At 41.5% G+C, this 23,321-nt stretch overlaps 2 protein-coding genes across 2 annotated transcripts; both read right to left on the bottom strand.

The window, feature by feature from the left end:
• Positions 1-2,133: 2,133 nt before the first annotated feature.
• Positions 2,134-3,806, bottom strand: LOC145655721 (polymeric immunoglobulin receptor-like). Its single transcript, XM_081709214.1, has 3 exons — positions 3,500-3,806; positions 3,082-3,390; positions 2,134-2,546 (listed from the first exon to the last, which is right to left on the bottom strand). Exons 1-3 carry the CDS (start codon positions 3,804-3,806, stop codon positions 2,134-2,136), a joined length of 1,029 nt encoding a protein of 342 aa, XP_081565340.1.
• A 5,408-nt stretch (positions 3,807-9,214) lies between these two features.
• LOC145655738 (protein NDRG1-like) lies at positions 9,215-13,693 on the bottom strand. Its single transcript, XM_081709233.1, has 13 exons — positions 13,441-13,693; positions 13,209-13,329; positions 12,709-12,771; positions 12,535-12,595; positions 12,095-12,181; positions 11,530-11,616; positions 10,879-10,982; positions 10,723-10,773; positions 10,571-10,622; positions 10,398-10,445; positions 10,186-10,221; positions 10,046-10,097; positions 9,215-9,813 (listed from the first exon to the last, which is right to left on the bottom strand). Exons 1-13 carry the CDS (start codon positions 13,502-13,504, stop codon positions 9,698-9,700), a joined length of 942 nt encoding a protein of 313 aa, XP_081565359.1. The 5' UTR covers positions 13,505-13,693; the 3' UTR covers positions 9,215-9,697.
• Between the last annotated feature and the right edge of the window lie 9,628 nt (positions 13,694-23,321).

Below are 23,321 nucleotides of genomic sequence, written 5' to 3'. Positions count from 1 at the left end.
CCCTTTTGCTCCTGGGGATTATTCTGCCCCTTCCGGGTCAGGTGAGTTAGGTGATGTTTCAGCAAGGTCCCTCGCTGTCTCTTGCAGACTCCTCTGCGGTGACTCTGCGGCGGCGCACTGGCTCAGATGAAACCACGTTTCCCCTGTACCGTTCTGGCGTACGGCGTGGCTGGTTCTTTCTGTCACCTGGAATGGACCTGTCCACCTCGGCTCACTCCATTTTCTCTTGATGACTCTCAGCAGCCCCCAGTCCGTAACGGGTATCGTCTGGGTTTGTCTGCTCCCCGTCCGGTCCCCCTCCTGCGTGGAGAAAGCTGAAACGATACTTTGCAATTCATTAAAGTATGATGTGTGTGTGAGATGTTTTTCTTTTCTCATTTATTGCCAAAGGTAAGGCATCAACCCAATTTAATTTTGTCTGTGCACAGATTTTGGCCACTTTGTTTTTCGCATTTAGATTCATCCTTTCCACCTTACCTTGAGACTGAGGATGATACACTGCCCCAAATGAATGTTTCAGACCCAGCATTTTCTCTAACTCCTGCAAATTGCGCGCTGTAAAATGAGTGCCATTATCTGATCTCACCTTTCTCTGAAACCCATGGTGAGGAATGTACTGGTTCACCAGGAACTTTACCACTGAAGCACTGTCTTCCCGTTTTGTTGGCCACGCTTCCGACCACCCTGTGTAGTTGTCTACGCACATCAATTCGTACGTGTACCCCTGTGCTGAGTCCACCATGTCTGTGTAGTCAATTACTATCTCTTCCCCTGGTGTTAATGACAACGGATACTTACCGGGTGCCACCTTAATTGTAGGTTTGGGATTGTACTGTTGACATACTCTACATGTCCCCTGCACTCTATGATAGCTACTCTTTCTGGTCCCTGCAAGGCCTTTGCCAGCTCCCTCATTTCTGCCTCATGTTTAATTGGTTTGTTTCCCGCTGTCCTAAACCCTGCTCTCATCCATTGTCTTAGCTCCACATGTGCTGCCCCTACCGTGTAAGCAGAGTCAGTATAAATATTCACTTCCTTACCCTTTGCTAACTTCAAGGCCTCCACTACTGCCATTACCTCAGCTCGCTGTGCTGATTGCTAACCTTTCAGCCTTTCTGCTTTCACCGTCCAAAATTCATCTACTTCTCCCTGTGTTTCTGCCACCACTGCATACCCTGCTTTTATATCCCCATCTGGTCCTCTAAATCCACACCCATCAGTGAACATGTTCCCTGCTCCTGGAATTGGTTCTCCTTCTAGGTCTGGTCTCACCTTCTCCTGCTTTTTGACTTCCTGTTCGCACTGATGAGGCTCTCCTCCTCCCATCATGTCTGCCATGTTGATTCCTTCATGTGTGTATGTGATGTGTGGTGCTTCCAAAATTTTGCTGATCCTCTGTTGCCTTAGTGCTGTCAAGGTGAAGGCTTGTGAGTTCACGTATGCTATTACACTGTGTGTGGTTAGTACCGTGATTGGATGTCCCATTACCAGATGCGTTGTTTTCTGTATGGCTTTAGCCACTCCTGCTGCATGTTGGGTGTCTTTTTTCCATGTTGTCAAGCTGTGTGCTCACATGCATGAGTACTTGTCTCTCTCCCCCTTTTCTTAGCTCACAATCTGATTTAAGTTTTCCAGTGCAAAATACAATCCTTGCTGTCGCGTAGGAGCCCAAACCAGGCGAAACTCTCTCTCCTGGGGGCTACGTGTCGACATACAAGCCGACAGCAGGGCCCAAACTTCGGGAATTAAACCTTAACAAGCTTGCCTGTCTAGCTAACTCAACCAGCGAGTAGGCTTAGTTAAAATAACAGCTTTAGTGAGCAAGGCTCCGATGAAAAACGCAAGTTATGATGGCCATTCACACTCCAGACACATTTTTTCGTAACTCAACAACGACTCCTAAGTTCTTTCAAACTTCTCAGTAAGGAATTCAAATCTGAAAAAGTACGTTCAAGAATAGTTTTGAGATGTCATTCACCATCAGGTGTTGGAGCAGACCCTGGTGACCCTGCCAGACCCCGGCAGAGCAGACCTCGGTGCCGCTGCCTTTTTACCTCCCCGAGACTTAGGCATAGGTCCTCGCCCTAGGGGGAGGAATGTCCTCCTCTGTTGATGATGCCATCTCTCCACCAGTCACCCAGGGCTGCTTGCTGACTCCAGAGCGCCTAGATTCCCCTGAGGTACCTCCTCCACCTCCATCGACGGGTCCTCCTCATGATCCGACCCCAAGTCTGACTCTAGGGTGACGTTACGGCACTCCCCTCGCTCGCCATACTCCGCATATCCCTCTGTAAGGTCCATGTAGGACTCTGCGGATTCCACCTCCAAGTACCTGTCCTCATAAATAGGTAGGTCTCCGTAGTACCCAGCAGGTCCCTGCTCTGTTGTGATCCCATGGAGCGAAGACAGGATGAGTGATGGCCTCACCCTGGTACAGGAAAAGTCCGCGGTGTCCGACTCCGAGGACTGGAAATAGTTATACCAGTCATTATGGTCAGACGTAATCCCGTGTGACTCCTCCACCTCTGCCCCCAGACCACGCTCTTCTGCAGCAGGAGTCAGGAGGGTACCCAAGAGCACGGAGGGATTGCAGGCACTATTTGGGGAAGTGCGTCTTTTCCCCTTCTTCCCCTTCTTCTTGCCCTTCCCAGGCATCCTTCTTTGGTTGGTGTTTCTGTGATGATTCGAGGCTAACAGTATGTGGAGTAGGGGCACGTTCAAACACACATTTTTATTTAACACAGACGACACATCTAACACCGCACACCTCACTAAACACCGTTCAAACACCAACAACACGTACTACAACACAAGAGACATATATACACACACACGAGGATTACACATAATACAGAACAGGTGGACGACACGAAAGGGCGCGGCGACATGGACGAACACACACACGTACACACCAAGACGTTTGAGGAGGGGCGGGGCTGCAACGTGACATAACCAAATCTAATAAGGCACCCTATGCATAGTTTTTTTTTTCTTTCTTTAATCACTGTTGTCATCTTTTAAAGGTTAAACAACATTAATAATTTTTACACCATTTAATTGATTAGATACAAAACAATATACCTGCAAGTGCATCAGTGACGTCAAAGTGAACAGGAACTTCTAGACCTCCAGTGGAGCACCAGTACCAGCCAGCATCAGTCTTCTTCAGTCCAGTCATCAACACCGTGAAGGTGCCTTTCCCATCATCACTGATCTGCACTGCTGAATTCTGGGATGTGTTGGTCCTCCCCACTGTGTAGCAGGTCCAGTCTATAGATCTGCACCACTTCTTCGCCTCTTTCTTATATGCAGCGCTGTAGAGACACTGGACACTGACGCTGCTCCCCTCCTCTCCACTCACTCTGCTCTTGGTCACAGACACAGCAGGAGCTGGAAACAAAGAAAGGCACTTTTGTATGAATATGTATGGATGAAATATATGCAATATGAGAAATGTCACTAAACTGAATATTCAATATTCATAAAGAATTTGTAATACCTGATTTCACAGTGATATATAGCTGTGTTTTGACATCTGGTTGAAATATTCCTGAAATCTCCACTGCACACCAATATGCTCCAGTGTTTCTCTCCTGTAGATCCCTCACAGTGACAGTAAAGAGACTCTGAGCTGGGTTATCAGTTACTGTCACTTTCTTGTTTGTATTGTTGGCATATGCCATAATCGTGCAGTAATTGAATGCTGTTACACGCTCACAGCACCAGTATTTCTTATGTTGTTTATATTTCAGATGTTGACAGATGCTCCACTCTGAAGACTTAACTGCTTCTGTGACCAATTCCATTTCTCAGTGCCTGCATATACAACCCAGCACCACTGTTACTGGAACACAAGAATTCTTGTTTCTGCTAAGGAATTAAAAAATGCTACATATGAAAAAAAAAACAAAAAAAACTAACAATGTATATATTGTAGTATTGCATAGAAAATAACTTACATCAAATGATGAAAACGAAAATGAAATGCCAATTCATGTTGAAAAAAGTGAGAAGCTTATTTGAGAAGCCTCCTCACATATCTTTAGTCTTGTTGCCACTGTGGTTGAAGCAATCCAAACAGTTCCTGTTTGCTAAGTTTAAAGTCATGCTGTCACAGTGCGCTGGGCGCCCAGCAAGAGGGACAGGCCCACTGTAGTGGTTTGACACACTAATCAGTCCCATTAAATCATCTCAAATATTGAAATCACAATCTTTCATTTTTAACAAAGAAAGTAACATTAATGATTTGATCCCTGAAAGATTTAAATTACAGTCATTTGTTTGAGGATATTGGCAACAAGCACAATCTGAATGATATCAAGACAGACAACTTGGTGAGAATAAATGATACATTTATTAACGCAACTACTCTAAATCACAAACAATAGCATAAACAATCTGTATATTTACAGAAAAACAAGCTAAAATATAGCGAGCATGTGTTTATGTGTGTGAGTATGTAAAAGGAGAGGAGAGCGAATGCTTTCATGCAGGTCAGTACACGCTCGCGAGAGCGAGAAGGAGGCGGACATGCTATTGTGCCAGCAATAAAATGGTGCAGAATTTAAACAGCAATGTGACTGTATGTTAATGAGCTCAGCTGGCTTGTTCTCACATGATGTTAGAACAAAGGGTAATGGCAGGTTTACTAACTGAACAATAAGGTCAATGTGTCTGTGCCTATTGAAGTGACATGATGATACCTATGTTTGCTAGTAAAAAGCAAGACATAGAGAGATTGTATGCAAAGAGGAAAAAGAACTTCCAGTCTGTACAAATATTACTTAAGATTATCCAAACAAAATGGTATGTACACCAAGCCCAAATACTTTCAAGAAAGTACTAGGATCTTGATTAAACTTTACTGTTTAATTCAAGCAGTGGCAGCTGTTACTTGAGTTACTTGAGTTATAATCAGAAGGTTGTTGGATCAAGGTCCACTGTTGGGCATCGGAGCAAGGCCCTCAATTGCTCAAGTTGTACTCAGTTGCTTTGGATAAAAGCATCAGCTAAATGTAACCTATATACTTTTGCCCAGATATGCCCGACTATAAACTATGCCCAGATGTAAAAGTCTCACATGTTGATGATTTTTGGTGATTATCTCAGTTGGTCATCCTCACTCAGTTTGTCTACAATTAGGAGGGAATTTCCACCCCTGGTTTCTTGTTGATAAAATGTGACGTCGTCAAGGTATGCTGGGAATATGAGTTCCATCCGCAGTTTAACAGGAGGGAACTGACCGCATTTGCAAGCTTGCTTGAAGAAATTTGGTGAACCTGTTGCTGTGGTAATGTTGATCAGATTTCTGTCTGTAAGCGTGTGTGTATGTGTTTCCTTTCTCTAGGTGTATCTCAGAATCCAGATCCGGTGCCAGGTTTCCTCACCTTTTCTGAACTTGACTCTGCTCTGTTCCTCCCCAGGTCTACCTGCCTGCTGGCCACTCCTGGCCACTCCTATATAAAGGCCCCTCCCGAAGGCAGAAGAGGAGGGAGGCAGTGGGGCTGTTGGAGGCAGTGAGGCAGCGGCGGCAGCGGGGGTGGCGGCAGTGGCAGCTAGTTCAGCAGTCGGTTTTGGCTTGTTTGTAATTGTATCATTTGTGTGTATGACCTTCTTTTCCCTGCTTGGACCTCAATTTTCTTTCGCTGGTGTGTGTCTTATTTATTGTTTTGGCCTGGGTCACTTCAGAAGAAATTGCACCAGTGTGTTTATTTGTAACTTCTGTATTATACAACAATACACTAAAAAGAGTCTACCATTTGTGCTTATGTTTCTTTCTGTTACTCTTTAACAGTTGCATGTTCCATTCCTTTAGCCGTTTATCATTCTTTTTCCTTGGTACGGTGCCATAGCCTAGACGGGGTGGTAACAAGACGTTAGTCTAGATTCCACCATCTCTTGGATCAATTAAATGGAGAAATATGATTCTCAGCTGTTTGCTGTTAACTGTCCACATGGTGCTGAGTGAAGAAAGTATCTGAGAGAGAGATGACAAAGCCCCTCTTTTAGGTCTAACCTTGATGGAGGAAAAACCAGGGAGAGAGTAAAGGTCTGTTGATCAGGGTATTTAAGACACCTGAATTCCACCTGCTTTTAGGCACACCCTCTTTCTTCCATTTGATGCAAGTTTGCTCAATGCGGTGATGATGGTGCTGCTATCTGCTGGATTGGCATGGTACCTAAATTTCCCCCCTTGGTCTTCAGGCTGGGGCTGATGTCATAGTCCTGAAGAGCACAAACGGTTATCCATGCAGTCCAGGTTTACTGTAATATCCACTTGCAGGTGATCAATTCCACAAGTCAACTTGTCCATCCGGTTCATAGTGTAATCCTTGAGATGTCCTGACATCATGATTACATATGTGCAGCTCTTTGGTAGTAACCAAGGCTGATTAACCAAACTACCTAAAGCAATGTAAGTGTACTATTGTAAGTCTTAGATTTTCACTTGATTTTAAAATGATGATACAAAGAAAACAAACTGGGTATCACAAATCATTGACAGGATTAAACGGCCTTTTGTTAGAAAGGAGGAAGTACACCAGGCCTGAGAAAAGAGGACATTAGCAAGTGTTAGCATTAGCTTGTGTAGCTGGAGTAAACCCATCATCAGTGTTTAAGATGCTAGATTAAAGGAATGACATTATGTGAAGTAATGTCCCTCCAGAAAGTTGTCCCTTGTGAGATGTAGGAAGATGTGCAATTACAAGGGTTGGTTGAGCCCAGTAAATTTTACTAGGTATGGTGGTTTCGAATACAATTGTCAAACATGGTGTCTCAATCTAAGTCTACCCTGTGATAGACAAGCATTTAAAATTGTACCAAATTACAATTTCTAATGTGGCTATTTGAGGATCTGGATTTCTTATATGCTACTGAAGATTATAAATAGGGTTATTCAATCTATACCAAATTTGCACCATGGAGGAAGCAGAATTGCTTACCTACATTCTATACACATTTGAGATATCTTATATGGATATGGCAAAAAACAGTTTTAATAGTTTTGTAAGAGAGTGCTGGAATGCCTTGCAGGATTCCACCAATATCCTGCCCCTGCTGTGCAGCTAACAAAGATGATAAAGGGTAGAAACCGAAAGGTATGAGAAGGGATGAAAAGTAGTAATGAAGTTTGGAAAGTAATGTCGTTCCTAAATACCCAGTCAGTTAGTTTTAAAGTTAAACATTCAAACATAACATGAAGAGTCAGCCTTCAGAATTAGTTAAAGAGAATAGCTGGTCCCATCCTTTATTGCCGGTTAACCTTAACAAGCATTATTGAGGCACCCTTCGTGAAGGTCTAACTGTCAAACAGAGAACCCATATTTTTATACACTTTTCAGAAGTGGTTATGTATTCACCCCACCTTCCTTTACATATTAGTGTTTGCATTCACCACCATTACATCTGAACCACACAGTAGTCAATATATGCAAACTGCTATTCAATACCCACACCAGTTGGAAGCCATTACCACTACATTCCAAGAGAAGATTTGTATTAGCCTTGTCCTAAAGAAGATTGTTTTTCTATATGGTCCTGAGCCTGGTGGAGAGTTCATATATCTTACCCTGAGGTCCACCAAAAGCCTACGCAGGATCCTTTACTGAAGCCTGAAGCCCTGTATGCAAGTCATTCTGAAAGGACACAGAATCTCTAAACTCCCTTATGTTTTATGTTATTAATCTGTCCAATGCACTGTTAGGCCTCTTTTCCCTGTAAACACGCATGTTATTACCTCAGTAATAACAGGGACCACCTCTTGTAAAGAATTTATTGCATTTGAAAGTATGGAAATGTGGTCAAAGGTGATGCTAGAAACATCTCCCTTTAAAGGTTAGAAAAGGATATGGAAAGGTGGCTACATGCTTAAAAGCTAAAATGTTACATGTAACTAAACTGTGAGAGATGCCTTTATAAAGAACAGTGTGTGAATCTACAGGGGATGCAGTGGCTGATGTGATCGTGCGTCTGCTATGATAGCGAGGCGAGGTTATTATATTGTGGCTTGTATGTAGTTCAAATGAAATTAAGGAATGGTCTGAGATGGCATCCGACTGGGGTAGTCTGACTATGTTCTCCGTGTCCACCGTATGTCAATAGTAAGTCAAGCGCATGTCCATCAGAGTGTGTGGCTTCTCTTATACATTGGATGAAACCAATTGATTCTGATATACAGCTAAAGGCCAATCTCAAAGGGTCTTGGGCATTATCAAGGTGAATATTGAAATCACAAAAAATAATGGCTCTTTCTACAAAAGTGACTAGATTAGAAAGGAAATCTGAAAATTCCTTAATAAATTCTGAGTAGGGCCGTGGTGGCCTATAGATACCAAATAGTGAAACAGGCTGGGTGGGCTTCATATCGCTGGCTACATCATTCATTTTAGAAAAAAAAACAAAATTTCCCCTTTTTTCCTCAATTATCCTGTTATCTTCAATTCCCTGCTCTAGAGCGATTACTCACGTAATACTAGTCAGAGTTTTAGGGTGCCCCAAAAGGGTGCATTAGGTGCATTAAAGTTACTAATAAAGACATCAGAATATTCCCTGTCTTTCAAGTAGAAAATAAATCAGAATACCACAGAAATGTATTTGCTATTAAGGAACCTAGAGCCTTAAAGATTATTTTGGACTTCAGTGGACGTAAGAACAATAGCAGGTAAATAAACTTTATTTATTTATTTATTCCTTAATATGGCATTCTCTAAAATGATGTAAATACATTGAAAATATGCAGTACAAGTGCAGTAAAATAATTCAATGTTGTACTTCTTCTTCTTCAAAGCAGAGCATTGGGTACTTAATACAGTAATGTAAATAATGTGATACAAAAAGTTAATGAAGTACAAATTCATGAAACTCATGCTGCTAGTATGTTAAAAGTTATAAATGTAAATGACAATTAATTATTCATACTGTTGTTGGTGGGGAATTCAGTAGATTGACTGATTTAAACTACTCCCAAAGTATTTGCATAACCTGAAACACACATTCGAGTCATGTGGTTTGGCCTGCCACGTTCAGTGGGAGGGCTGTGTTTGCAACCACACCTGCACCTTGTTCGTCTCAATGTATATAAACCCGTGTTAAAGTGTACAGGGTGTTGGTCATTGTCGGTGTAATGTCTGAATGTAACGTGTTTATGTTAGATGTATTCTTGTGTATTATGTTTGTTTAACTTCATTTGTTTCAGGTCCATGTTTATTGTTTCTAATACGTGAGTGCCGCTGTCATTTATGTTAATAAATGTTCGTCCCAGTCGGTGGAGTCTGTGCGTCCTGCCCCTCGCCCTACGGCACTCGGGCCGCCACACGTAATCACAGTGCATTATTTCTTTATTATATTAAACTTTTGTACTGGTGTTAAAGCAGTCCAAATATTATACATTGATTCATATACTAAGTACTAAAAGTGTTATACATTGATTGATGTACTATACATCAACTTTTTTATGGCTACTAAATAAAGGTACAACACTGAGCCTGATAAGTATAAACATTTTAAACAGCTTTTTATCATTTAGGTTTTTTTTTTCCTTTTGTGCAAGTCTAAATTAGTCCACTGGGACAATGACACACAAACACTAACACCAACACATCAATGGTCCCTCAATTTAGAGTATTTTTTATTTGAAATGGAGCCCAACTGAGCATGACAACACTGGGATGGAGCAGCGGGTAGGAGAGCCTCATCTTCAGCGTTGCTTGGAGGTGCTCTCCATGGAAGTGATGGCCCAGGGGTGGAAGAATGCCATTCTGGTGGAGAAGGCGGGGTGCCAATGAGACAGGTGTGTCATGCCTGCAGAAGACACTGTCAGAGGCAGATAAGCAGAAGGACAAGGTGAAGTAACATAGCTCAAGGTCCCTACTTAACTGCACCATTTAGAAAGCATGCATAACTTAAAGATAGTTGTGAAAGCCTGAAGGTCTACAACAGGCAGTAATGAACTTTTCTAAACTGGATTTATGGGTTTTACATTGCGCAGAGGCTGAACGATTTTTAATTTCGACCTTTTGACAGTGTGTTTACAGTATTTACTTACTGTAGCCCAGTCCTTGAATGAAGTATTTCAAGGCTTCTGCCAGCTTGCCAGGCTATAAGGTAAGAACAGGACACAATAGATTACACAGTGCATCACTCAGTTTGAATGCAAGAGCATTATTTTAATGGGTAACGACAGACCTGATCAAGCTGTGGTAGACCTCCACAGTCAGCCATCTTCATGAGGGACAACATGAAGGACAATGTTATTCACCACAAGTTCATCACAACGTTCATGATTTATAAGCCCCCAGTGACATATAATGACTTCTGCATTTATAATGAGAGTCAAATAAAAAAAGCAAAACATAACATTTTAAGTATTGCTTTGCTGAGGTTTGAAGGTCACTAACTTTGAGGAGGGTTGTCTTTGAGGGATTCATTTTGGAATTGCAGTCAACCTACGACAGAAAACACAAACATTTGCACGCAGGCTCCCAGGTACATATAGAAGTTTGATTTGAATGCTGGGTTGGATTTTGAATGTTGTTTTTAAACTTCTGCATGTAAAACAAGCTGTACATACCACAGCATCCACCACAGGAGAGTCATCTCCTACCACCAGAAGAGTGTGACACCTACAGCAACAAAACCTTTCAGCCATGTGGTGGCACAGGGGCATTTTACATCAAAAAATAACATGGAATAAGGATAAAAGAGAAACAGTTTCTCACTTACTTTAGAGTCTTTCTACCCAGAGAAGTTCTCTTAATGTTCAGTTTACTTCGGCTGAAAATTGATCAGATCTAATAAGACTGGGAGCTGTTCATATGACAAACAAGTCTAGAAGCAGAGAGCTCAGAAGATTCCATAGAATGCAGATGTCAGTCATACCTGTTGTAGGACTTCATAAAATGCAGAAGGTTGGTCTGGTTAATCCTTTTGCTGATGTTGTGATGGAAGGTCTTTACAAATTCTGCCTTCTTCTTAATCTCCTCCTGCCACGGTGCCATAAAGGAGTCAGTCCAAGACGCAATCAGTCACAAAACATCAAAACTTGATGTGAATATGAATTTAAATGTCTCTTCCTCTATATGCACAGTCTGCACAGGCACTCGAGACAGAAATGTATAATAAAAAGAATATGTAAAAAAAAAAAAAAACATTGTTGACCTTTTGATGGACAATAATGTAGGCATCTGGTTCTTTAGTTACGAAAAGGACACAGTCTAAATTCAGGACAGCTCATTTGGAACACTCATCTTTAGTAATAAGGCATTTAACTTTTAAATATTCTAGTTCAGTGTTTAGTGACCCAGTCCACAGTACACATGAAATGGCCCACATGTTTATTCTAACCCAGCCCAGTACACCTGTACCAGGTGTTCATTTTCCTAATGGCTTGGTTTAGGAGCTAGGATGATGTTGTCAGGAGCTGGGATAGAGGGAAAATGTGGGATGTCAGATGTATCACAAGGACTGGGTTGACAAGTACTGCTCAATAATACATACAATATACATTTCATTTTAGGCGTTATTTCGTACCTGACCGAACAGGTGGGAGATGACAACACTGGGGGGACCAAGGGCCCAGCTGGAAATCTGTGGAAAGTGTGGGTTGATCTTTAGTGGCTGGAGTACACATAAGCTTTGATCAAATACATTACTTTATTAAAAGAGGCTTGACACTTTTCTAAGGATCCCAAAAGAATAAAAATATAGGGTCGATTGTCACCATATGATTGGCATGAAAGGTTAACTGGAAACTGCAGAAAACTAAGAGTAATATGCTGAGAACTATTTGTTATCACATTGAAAGTTATATGGATTCAGTGAACAGCCAAGACACAGGGAACAAGACGGTTTAAATACATGAATTAATAAGAGTTAAACAAGACAGGTGCAAATAATAAGGAGCAAAGAAAATGAAACTAAGCAACGGAACCACAACAAGGAAGTAAAGCAAAACAAAAGACATGAGACAGGGAAACCATAGACATGGACGCTAGGTGGGACCAGCTAAATGACATAATTGTAGAGATACAGGGATCGTGATGTTTAAGCAGGGTGTTAACAGAATGATAATTACTATTGCATTAGACTGTGATACCTTGGATGCTGCCCGGTCTGCCCAGCCCTCTGCCTGAGCATTAATGTTCATCAGGACAAGGCCCTCAACCAAGTCTGGGTACTTCAACTGCAAGACATTTATGCATGAGCAGTCAAAGGGAGATGAACCTTCAGGGCAAAATTACTTACTATATGTCAAACTGTTGTAGTTAAATGAGCAATTAAGAGTCTCCATATTTGGCATTCTTGCACTTTACATTGCACTTAGAAAAAGGTTTGTTTACATGTGCAAGCAGAGGAACAATAGTGAAGCGTCAGTATTCTGGAGAGTTGATGTCTAGCTAGCTTGACAGTGTAATGATTAGGATTATGCTGCAAGTATCAACACTTTGTTACAAAGCAAGAATTTCACCAAGGAGTAATCCTTGTTTGATCATTGTGTTAAAATCTATTGGGAAGAAAGACAGTGCTACAACTCACAGCGAACCGTGTGAGGATGTTTGCTCCTGCTCCAACACCCATTCCAATAACACTCTTAATTCTGTGGAGAGAAAAAAATGTACATAACTTTAAACCATTAAAGCGCAAGGTTTCAGATTAGAACAAGGATTGACAGTTTAATCTCAGAGTAAATGGCTAATCTGGTTCACTCACTTAAAATGCTTGAGCACAATTGGGAGGGTCTCGGAGAGCTTGTCCATTGAGGGATATGTGAATCTACAGGAAAAAATTGCCCTGAGTGAGTTATAATTCTAAGGGACGCCACTGATTCTTCAGGATTTGAACCTGCTAAACCTAGCTATGATGTACTGGGAGCCACAGCCATCAATGTAGCATATGAACGCTAAGAAAAAAGTTCATGAAAGAAACCCTGGTGCATGACAAGCCGGTGCCAGCTAGACATGCTGACAGTCAGGGCCTCCAGATGTTAGTTTAGGTGGGCACCAACACCATGGCATAGAGTCGTCCTGTCTGACTGCCAGGAAGGAGTGGTCTGAGGGCAGACGGAGGGCTATGGAGTAGGTTCTGATAAATATACATTCTGGAAAAAATTGTATGGGGTAGCTGAAGGTCACATTTTAGATTAGATTTAACCTTGGAATGTCTTTCAGCCCCTGAAAGAACATTGTGGCATATGGTGCACTCACGCTCACCCTGCAGGGAAGGTGCTGGCACCCTCATGTTGCCCAGGAGCGTTGACCTGACACACGGCAAAGTGTCGCATGATTTCCTGCATGTCCTCATCATAGAAAAGAACGTCGAAGCAAGTTTTGTCTGCAGACATGCATTCCAGGGTCATTACAACACAATAAATGACGCTTATGCTAAGTTTTAGACTTTAGAGCAATCAGCTACGTGCCACAAGCAACAGTATCAGAGTCTTACGGTTCATTCCGATGTCATGGTAGGTGAGGATGACCGGTCGGTTATCCCTGGGGATACCTGCCATGGTGCAGCATACAGTGCCAAAGGGGGTCTCCACATTGTCCTCCTATAAGACCCAGGTGGAGTATAAAGGTCTAGGTCTAGATGTATAAGAAAAACCTCTAAAAAGAGGTCTGATTCCACTGCAGTGGTTTTGTGTGTCAGGACATTACTCTGTCACACTTAGAACTACTTCTGTGGAATGAGCCTCTTATCATGAGGAATGTCAATCATTTATTTATTATTTATCATTAACCAAGTTAATTTGTTTACAAAAGATCATGTTTGACTCAGAAGACACATGACAGTGCTTGAAAACATGCTTTATGGGTAAAAGCTTTAGCCTATTGAAACATCTGTGAAAAGGTAGTGCTACTTACCACAACTTGACCCCAAAATGCCCCCTTAAAATCCTTCAGACAAAACACAGAGAAAAATAGATTTTGGAGTGGTAACATTTCATTCTGGATGTGAAAAGATCCATCCCATAGACTTTATTCTATTAACAGTACTCAATGTCTGAAAATACAGCCTTATCTTACCGGACACAATGGGTCCATACAAAAGGCATCATCAGATGTTTCTTCATCATCCTCCAATAGAGGGTTATAGAGGGCCTGGGGGTTAAGAAGCAAAAATTCTCAGTACAAAGTTAGATAAAACTTGGTTGTAAGGTAGTATTAAACAAGTATTCTCTTTTTAAAACATTTGCCCAACCTACCCTTTTTGCCATTATCCCAAAAGTTGACGAGCAAATATTCCTCGCTAAATCGATTCCCTGTCTGAATACCGTCTGCATTGCTGGTGCCACTGTAAGGGTCGTTTCCTTTTGGTCACAGAGATTCAGTACAGACTTATTTGGATATTAGGCTGTGCAGTTCCAATTTAGAATATTTGCAGCTCTCCTGTAATAGTAATATTATGACATCACTAAAATACTTTTGAGCAGTTTAATGACAGATTCCCTAAAATCTATATGACAAGAACACCATGCCACTTTTTAATGCTTGATGAAGTATGTTTTGGATGTTACAGCTGTTTTTCTGACAGACCTTCTCTGTTTGAAATGCATCAAAATGATCCCTAAGAGACTAAACATTCCACTGTACCTTGTTCTGTAAAATTCAGTAGTAATCCACCACCTATGGTTAGGTTTAATTCACCCTATTGTCTCCCAACCTTTGAACTGCTGAAGTGTGTCAAGTGAAATAACATATAGATGCTTGCGCTCACCTTTAAAATAGATGTAGTGATGTCATAGCCATTGTGACGTCATAGACATTGTGATGTTACTACAGGGTTGCGCTGACATTTTGGTCATTGGGAAAATAAGTCAAAAGTTTAAAAAATATGTGAAATCCCTATTTTTAGCGGCAGCTGAGTACGTAGCTGAAAGATGGGTACAGTTATATAGACATTTATTACAGTTTTCCAATACAACACGAAGTCCCTCCATGCAGGCACTACATGGGTTTTTGATAAAGATCAAGACATTAACTGTAATACAGAGAGAGGTCGGTAGAGTAGGCAAAACTGTCATCAAGTAAAATTACTGTTACTTTAAAATAATAACTACTGAAGTAGAAGTAAAAGTAGTCATTTAAATTATTACTTAAGTAAAAGTAAGAAAGTATCTGTTACAAGAATACTCAAGTAGCAAGTTACTTCACTGGAACTCATTTAATAGCAGTTTAATGCCATTGAACTGTGTCAAATCAATGTGCCCTATTACCATTGAATTTTTACTATTACTATTACAACAGTAATGTAAATAATGTGATACAAATAGTTAATGAAGTACAAATTCATGAAACTCACATGCTACTAGTATGTTAAAAGTTATAAATGTAAATGACAATTAATTATTCATACTGTTGTTGGTGGGGAATTCAGTAGATTGACTGATTTAAACAACTCCCAAAGTATTTGCATAACCTGAAACACACATTATGAAGACTTCCATTAAAATTAAATTTATTTCAAGATTAGACTAGGAATGGAAAGAAGTACAATGTAAGAAAGAATTAAATAGGTCCTCTGAAAAAGCTGAAATTGTCAGTCATGTAAAGCTTTTACAAGATGAAGCATAATGTCATGGAATGTTAGCCTCCCCCGAGTCATGTGGTTTGGCCTGCCACGTTCAGTGGGAGGGCTGTGTTTGTAACCACACCTGCACCTTGTTCGTCTCAATGTATATAAACCCGTGTTAAAGTGTACAGGGTGTTGGTCATTGTCGGTGTAATGTCTGAATGTAACGTGTTTATGTTAGATGTATTCTTGTGTATTATGTTTGTTTAACTTCATTTGTTTCAGGTCCATGTTTATTGTTTCTAATACATGAGTGCCGCTGTCATTTATGTTAATAAATGTTCGTCCCAGTCAGTGGAGTCTGTGCGTCCTGCCCCTCGCCCTACGGCACTCGTGCCGCCACACGTAATCACAGTGCATTATTTCTTTATTATATTAAACTTTTGTACTGGTGTTAAAGCAGTCCAAATATTATACATTGATTCATATACTAAGTACTAAAAGTGTTATACATTGATTGATGTACTATACATATATGAACTGTTTTCTGTATCCTTATGTCTATAAATTAAAAGAATTAAAACATTTAAATGATAAATAAATTACAATAAATGTATAAATGTTCACAAATAAGAAACTACATTGGTCTGCACTTTTCTCCACAGATTCAAGGAACTCATGAAAGTTGGAAGCTATAGAAACACAGAATTATAGACTGACTGATGTGTGAGCAGAAAGATCACTGTGATGTTCTCATATCTAAAGCACTCAAAGCATTGATGTTATGTAAATGAACTGTGATCTCATTGGTTTAAGGAAATAGATTCACCTACTTTGAAGTTCAAGTTTTTATCAAAAGGTTAGAACTGGTTGACTATACTTTGTCTGTTCTGAAACAGGAAATTTAAACATTTATATCCGAAGTATTACGCGATAGAAATCAGTTCAAGACTACCCGTTATTGACCGCTAGATGGGGGAAGATACGAAGAAATAAATGAGTCCAGATCCTCCTGCCCGACTTTACGGTGAGACTCTGCTTTTACGTCATTAAAACGCTAAAGAAAAAAGGCCGCCATATTTGTAGTTCCAAAACGTGAAAAGGTGTCATTTTGTATGCCAAAGAATGAATAAACACCATGCCATGCCTTGAAGACGACGAAATTGCAATCAATTTAGCTAGCCATAAGAATAAGAATAGCTGTTTGATTTACATAATCACAAATATATTGCATGTACATACATCTACATTTCAGTCGATCAAAATGTTTCACGTACTTATAACCGCAACTTTATGTTACAGCGGTCATATCAGATATTTACCAATATAAAACGCAACAGGTGTCGTGTTCTGTAATAGAACATTTTAACATTTATATCCATATTACACTGCATAAATCAATTCAAGACTGTAGAGTCGTCGTACCAAATGACGTAAACTCAATATAAACCGCTGACTTAATTTAATGAACAGTATTAAGATAATGAGTGAGTACAGCGAGTCTTGTCTTACTGATGCCTGTTCTAACTGAACATAGGCAGACTCCTGCATGCTGACTGGTCTAGTCACCAAACACCTGCAGCTATGGCAGCTCGTAGCAGGCAAACAGAACAGTCATTTATTCAAATGATCTACACTGACAACAGTTCTGGAATGTTACCCCTGCCATAGAATTAAAAAGATTCAAGTTCAGCAAATGTTAGCGCATTTGACAATGGGACAGAGACAGAGCAGGACGAAAATCCACCCTCTGCCGACTGAACAAGAGCGGCGGAGGATGAGCAATGACTGGCCCATTAGACCAATCTTGAAGCGGATAGATTTCTGGGCAGAACGTGACCAAAGCTGGAGGTTCCCTGCTCGAAGATCAGGCACTAGCAGGCAAACCGAGCATTGCACAGGCCATATTTGAAATTCCCACAATGCTTTTCTCACCGGGCGTATGTCGGGGCAATAACGTTGTCAGTTGGTCCTACCAGACAATTATCAGCATGACGAGAGCCTTTCATATCAATAAATTCTGACAACACTTTGAAAGTGATAAGCAGTGGTTAGCTCGAAAGTTATTCATAAACAAGCACGTTGAAAATTACGAAGCAAGAGACTTAGATCAGCTGTTGTCTCTATCGATGGTCTGAGTGAACCATGTGTTCTTAGCATGCAGGTATGGTCTAACGCCTTATGTGCTGAGTTGCTGTTTCCATATTTTAAAAATAGAACATTGTTAAACGGCATCTGTAATAGTTAAGGAAAGTGTGTTATAAGTATAAAGTGTTACAGTAAGTGTTTTGGCCCCTGACTGCCATTAGGACAAGCCAAGACAACCGCTCACTACGTTAGCTTATCTACTTGTTAAATCAGCCTGAAATTAAGATACAGATAAAAGTGTTGATTTTTATACTAAGATTTTAACAACTTGAGCCAAAGTATTCAGAATGTAAATGTTTGGTCTAGCAGGTATGGCCCACAACTGATGCAGAGAGTGCATGACATGGCAGAGGGGATTCATGTTGGCAAAATGCCCTCCTACGAATTAGTCCCAAATACTGAAGCAAAAAAGAGGCCGAATTCATCTGATGGAAGTAAGTCTAAAAGGGCTTCTTGATGATGTTACCCTGGTGACTTGCATTCTTTCCAGATGCTCAACAACCACTAAAAGTAGTGCATTGCTAAAAACTACTACTTGTGCTGGAGGTGTTGAAAATATGGTTTCCTTGTCATTGTCAGTTTGATTTTATAAGGTTCTACGTGGGCATCGATAGGAGCTGAAACTGTGCATGTGTTGCCCCTCTGAGGAGATGAGCCAATGAGGAAGATGCCCGTGTTGAAATTTGGCTCTAGACCACGCTTTGAGCTGGTGCACTTTGTCAGCGGTTGAAGTTGCAGCAGCATTGGCGGAGTGGGACGCAATGGGGAGAAGGAGAACGAGAAGGATCTCAGGAGTGAGAAGCTGAACAGCGGCAAGCAGCGGGAGGCTGGAGACAAAGCCTCTCCTCTCCCTTCTCTGACACAAACACAGTCACGCGTTATATACTCACATAATCCAAAATCCAGCATCTTTTATTTGCTGTTAGCTGGCAAAGAGTAATCAGTATAGTCAGATTCCTTTAATGTAAACACTTGGGAAAATTCCTGCCATGATATCACTTTGGACACAGGGAAAATCTGATAGTAAATATTCTGGCAGGGACAGGCCATGACGACTAAGGAAAGTTTATAATGAAGGTTAATTACACCATTCCATAAAATATAGATTCAGTTAAAATGATCAAACTTTTAAGTCATTCACTTTTATTTTTATGTAGTTAACCCTTTCTTACCGACTTAGTACAATGACAGGAGTTCATCAGAAACACTCTCAGTGGCATTTCTGCTTGAATTGGCTTGACTTAGAAATGGTTGGCTAGAAAATTCCTGCCATGAGATCACTTTGGACACAGGGAAGATATGATAGTAAATATTATGACAGGGTGAGGTCATGACTGCTTAGAAAAGTTTATAATGAAGGTCATGAAAGGTCAGTTTTGACTAATTGCAAAAAACGCCATGTAAACATTAGAATGGGAAAGTCAAGTGGTCTGAGCGAAGCGAACTGCGAACGAGGCATGGACCAGACTAACCAGGACCAATATTTTGAAAGGGATCAAAGGAGGATGACATCAAGAATAATTCTGATGATCAAGTGGTGCACGGTCAAGCAAATTGCAGCCAGATACAATGCTGTTGCTCCAACTAACATGTCTGAATGCACAGGTCATCACCTTAGCACATTTGGATGACCTGTTCAGATGATCTGTTCGAGTGTCATTGCTGTCTGAGGCAAACAGAACGGCAAGACTCCAGTGGGCAGAAGAGCAGAAAACTAAACAGTGGAACATCATCTTGTCAGATGTATCCAAAATTCTGTTGCACTATGATGATGGGAGGGTAAGAATTTGGCATAAGCAGCATGAATTAAAGAGTCCTTCCTGTCAGGTGTCAACAGTTCAAGCTGGTAGAGGTGGCATAAAGGTGTGAGGAATGTTTTCTTGGCACACCATGGGTCCTCTGAAATCAGTAGATGTTTGAACAGAAGGGCTTACCTATGTATTGCGACCGAGTGCATCCCTTCATGCAGCTGCTTAAACTATGGCAGAAGGACACTTTCAACAAGACAAGAAACCCTGCCGCAAGGGTTGTATAATCACGGATTTGTTCCAGTATCAAGACAGCAAATTTTCAATGTTTTCCTGGCCTTCACAGTCCCCAGATCTTAATCCTATAGAACATCCCTGGGTAAAGGTATAACAGGCAGTTTAGAACATGTCAGTCCCTCTATGTAATTTGAGAGAAAATATCCTATGAAGATTGGACCAAGATTCCTGCAGAGTATTTTCAGCATATAGTGGAAACTATGCCAGAAAGAATTGCTGCAGTTCTGGAGGCCAAAGAAGGTCCAACATGCTATTAAATGGGTGTACTTAAGCCAGATACACTGTGTCCTATAATAGGATGTTGCTGGAATGTATGTGGATGTTGTTGGAATGGCCGCAGAGTTGCAGCAGCAGTACAGGTAGTCTGTGATCCTTTCCCCGATCCGAGTGAGTTTGCCCTATTACACGGTGTCGAGTTATGATGTGAATGTTTAATTACACAGGATGGATTGTGGGCGACGGAACCGAACAGCCTTCAGGATTCAAATAGAGAAAGGTGAAACTTCTCCAGCCTTTGAGTTAATCACAGGACTATTGCATAGCAATTAGGGATAACAGAACAGCTTTCGGGGGTTTGGGTGGGGTGCCTTATCCGCCCCTTTAACAGAGTAGTCACAGTTCAAATTTCCCTTCTTCCATTGTTTACAAGGCATTATACATGTGGTTTATTTATAGTGCACAGAGTAATATGCAGCGAGTCTGGTCTGTCTGCTTTGGAAGAGAAACATTTGGCCAAAAGAGCAAGACACAGCCAGGAGGATGATTGGTAAGAGCACATCATAATATGCACCTTAAAGCTGTGCTCTACAGCTAGGTCCTGTTCCATGACTGCATATATAAATTTACTACTGACATTGCCATTTATATCTGGCCATTTACAGTGCACTCTTGCTCAATGCAGCACTTGAAGCTGATTTTCCATTGTGTAGTTATTATGTTCAAGAGATGTTTGACCCGGTCAGGTTGACACACTTTAGTGAGGGCAGAAGTATCCTAGAGGACACTACAGACAGTGACGAAGACATCTCAGAGCGCGAGGTGAGAGGTTGAGTTTTTTGTTACTCTTTCTACGACATACTTTTCATGCCAGGTACTATTGTCCAGTTCAGCCAAATTTAATTTACTGCCTTGTATTATCATATATAAATTGCTGAACATCTTATCACTCAGTTTCAAACATCCCCTCAGCTGTTTTAAGCCATTTCGGTTATTCAGAAGTACTGCTAAATGGATGTGGTGGGAAAATGAGAGCACATCAAACACAGACAGCTTTATGCATTGAGTAGTAAAGAGTAAAAGTTTATTGAGTTCTGTCCCCTGTATAACAGAGTAAGAGGACTGACCCGCAGTACGGTCCCCCTCCCCTTATACACAGAACAGAAGAAAGAGAAAAAAAGAAAAACGACTCCTACAGAGTATCTGCTAATTCATGTTTTGGTTAGCCTGAGCGCTGAAGGCTTCTTCTATCTCTATGGTTAGAACGGTATGTGAGCAGCTGGAGTCCCTGACTCACACGCTTATCTGCAGACTGTTATGCTGTGACTATAGAAACATAAAGCAAAGTAAAATAAAGCAAAGTAAATTTCCACAAAATGAAGCAAAGTAAATTTCCACAACATTTCCCCCTTTTATTCTATATCACACATTATCACACATTTATTCAGCAAATAGCACTACGATGTCTTCATGTGGATCACCGGCACCGCCCATCTTGGGGAGCGGAATGTCTTCACAGAGCTGGGGTTGGTCATTGGCATGACTGCTGAGCGCTGGCATGGTGAACACACTAGAAAGACGTCTGACACGCAATGACAAAAAAGGAGGTAAACACAGAAGAAGAAGAAGAATGGGTAGCAGAATGGGCAACGCTACAGCTGCTAGGTTCACTGCCCAACTGCCCAACCAGGCCGTCAGCCAGTCCCAGAATCCACCTGGAACTGTAGGCTGCGGAGTGAAGGCAGATAACACATGATTCATATAATCAGCAATATTAGCGCTGAGATCTGGAATGTAAAAACAGCAGGAAGTGTTAATCATTTTGCACACTCCTCCTTCCTTCATGGTTAGGAGATCTAATACCAATCTATGTTGAAGCACTGCTGCCCTTATCACTTGTTGTTCTATCTTTAAGGCACCTATTGCTGCTAAGGTGTCATTAACTACTTGCAGTAACTGATAAGCTAAGCCATTGATCTTTTGCAGGGCTGCTACTGTGCCACCGCCCAGGAAAAGGGACCAACCAATGGTTTCACCCGGAGTGGTCCATGGGTCCCTCAGAATTCTACCACAATAGTCTGTGCTGGTTATGTCTCTCCTCACCCTGTGCTGCTTGGCATGGGGAAGTGTATACACCTGTGTCCTTGGGCGCACTACAGCTGGATAACAACAACCAATCCGGTTCTGTGGCAATTCACCATAGGCCACCGAACCACAGACCCACATTACATTCCAATATCCCTGCAGGGTTGTCATGGAACAATTCCAGAGGGAACTGCTATTGGAGTCACTGCAAGTGCCGTTGCTGTGCACCTGCACATAGTCGACGCATCTGGACCAGCCTTCCGGCACCTGCTGCTTCATCTGCTATACAAATATCTCACCCTTACTAGCTGCCACATGCAGCATCATTTTCGGTGGTGCAGGGTTAGTGGGACTGGGACAGTTTGAGGTCTGGTTAATAACCTGGCACATAGAGATTGTCATATTCACTTCTCCTACGTCTGCGTTTTTCAGAGGGATTACAGTCCATGGAACACTGGTATGCTGGCACACCAGGCACTCTTGCTCGATATGTTGGGCATGCACAATGACTGACATACACGCTGTATTTTGCTGGCATTTAGCTGCTAATCGTTCTGCCTCAGTGGCATTGGGACCCTGAAATGGTAACAAGTTTTCTGATAAGTCGTGGGATTCTTCATCCATGTTAATATGCAGTCTATGTTCTGACTGTGTTAGCTGTGTCTGATTTTCTCTATGTGGCAGTGCTACATGTGTCAGTGGCACACAAATGTCAGCCCCCACCCTTTCTATACAGCACAGATAGCTACCATTGGGATTGTTCCAGTTTCCTCGTAACTTTACCTGAATGGCATTTCCATCCCCGGGCGCACTGGCAATAGTAAGATTGACTGTTTAACTTCACTATCAGTTCTGATGTCCCATACATATTTTCTGTTTGCAGAATAATCATAAGAACCAGACGGAACCCTAATGATTTGACTCTGCTTTGTGGTGTTTTCTCTTAGGTGACCTGTAATTGTCTGCTGCACTGGCTTATTGAAGGCTTGATACCATGGGATTTGTTCCTTGTTAGAGGTGCTAAAATAGCCGTTGTTTAACCTGGTCCAATAAGCGGAGGAGGAGGTATCCCAGGTTATACGTTCGGATGTACTCAAGTGGACACTATGCCAGACCCCAAGTATCACAAGCACCAACACACCCATCTTATGGGTTTCTTGACGGTTCCGAGTGTCGAAAGGGTAGGCCTTGCCTTTAACACCCTACTCAACACAGTTCCAACTCAACCAGTACTTTAATATGCTGTCCACGATTCCCCCTTTGCTCACATGGCTACGCCCATGAGCAATTCTGATTAGGCCCTGCACGTATGATTTGGGT

The sequence above is a fragment of the Electrophorus electricus genome, unplaced genomic scaffold (genome assembly GCF_041902795.1).
Source record: "Electrophorus electricus isolate QZ-2024a unplaced genomic scaffold, ASM4190279v1 Scaffold33, whole genome shotgun sequence".
Lineage (NCBI taxonomy): Eukaryota > Metazoa > Chordata > Actinopteri > Gymnotiformes > Gymnotidae > Electrophorus > Electrophorus electricus.
Note: the sequence above shows the minus strand (reverse complement) of the source record. Positions and strands in the feature narration are given on the sequence as shown.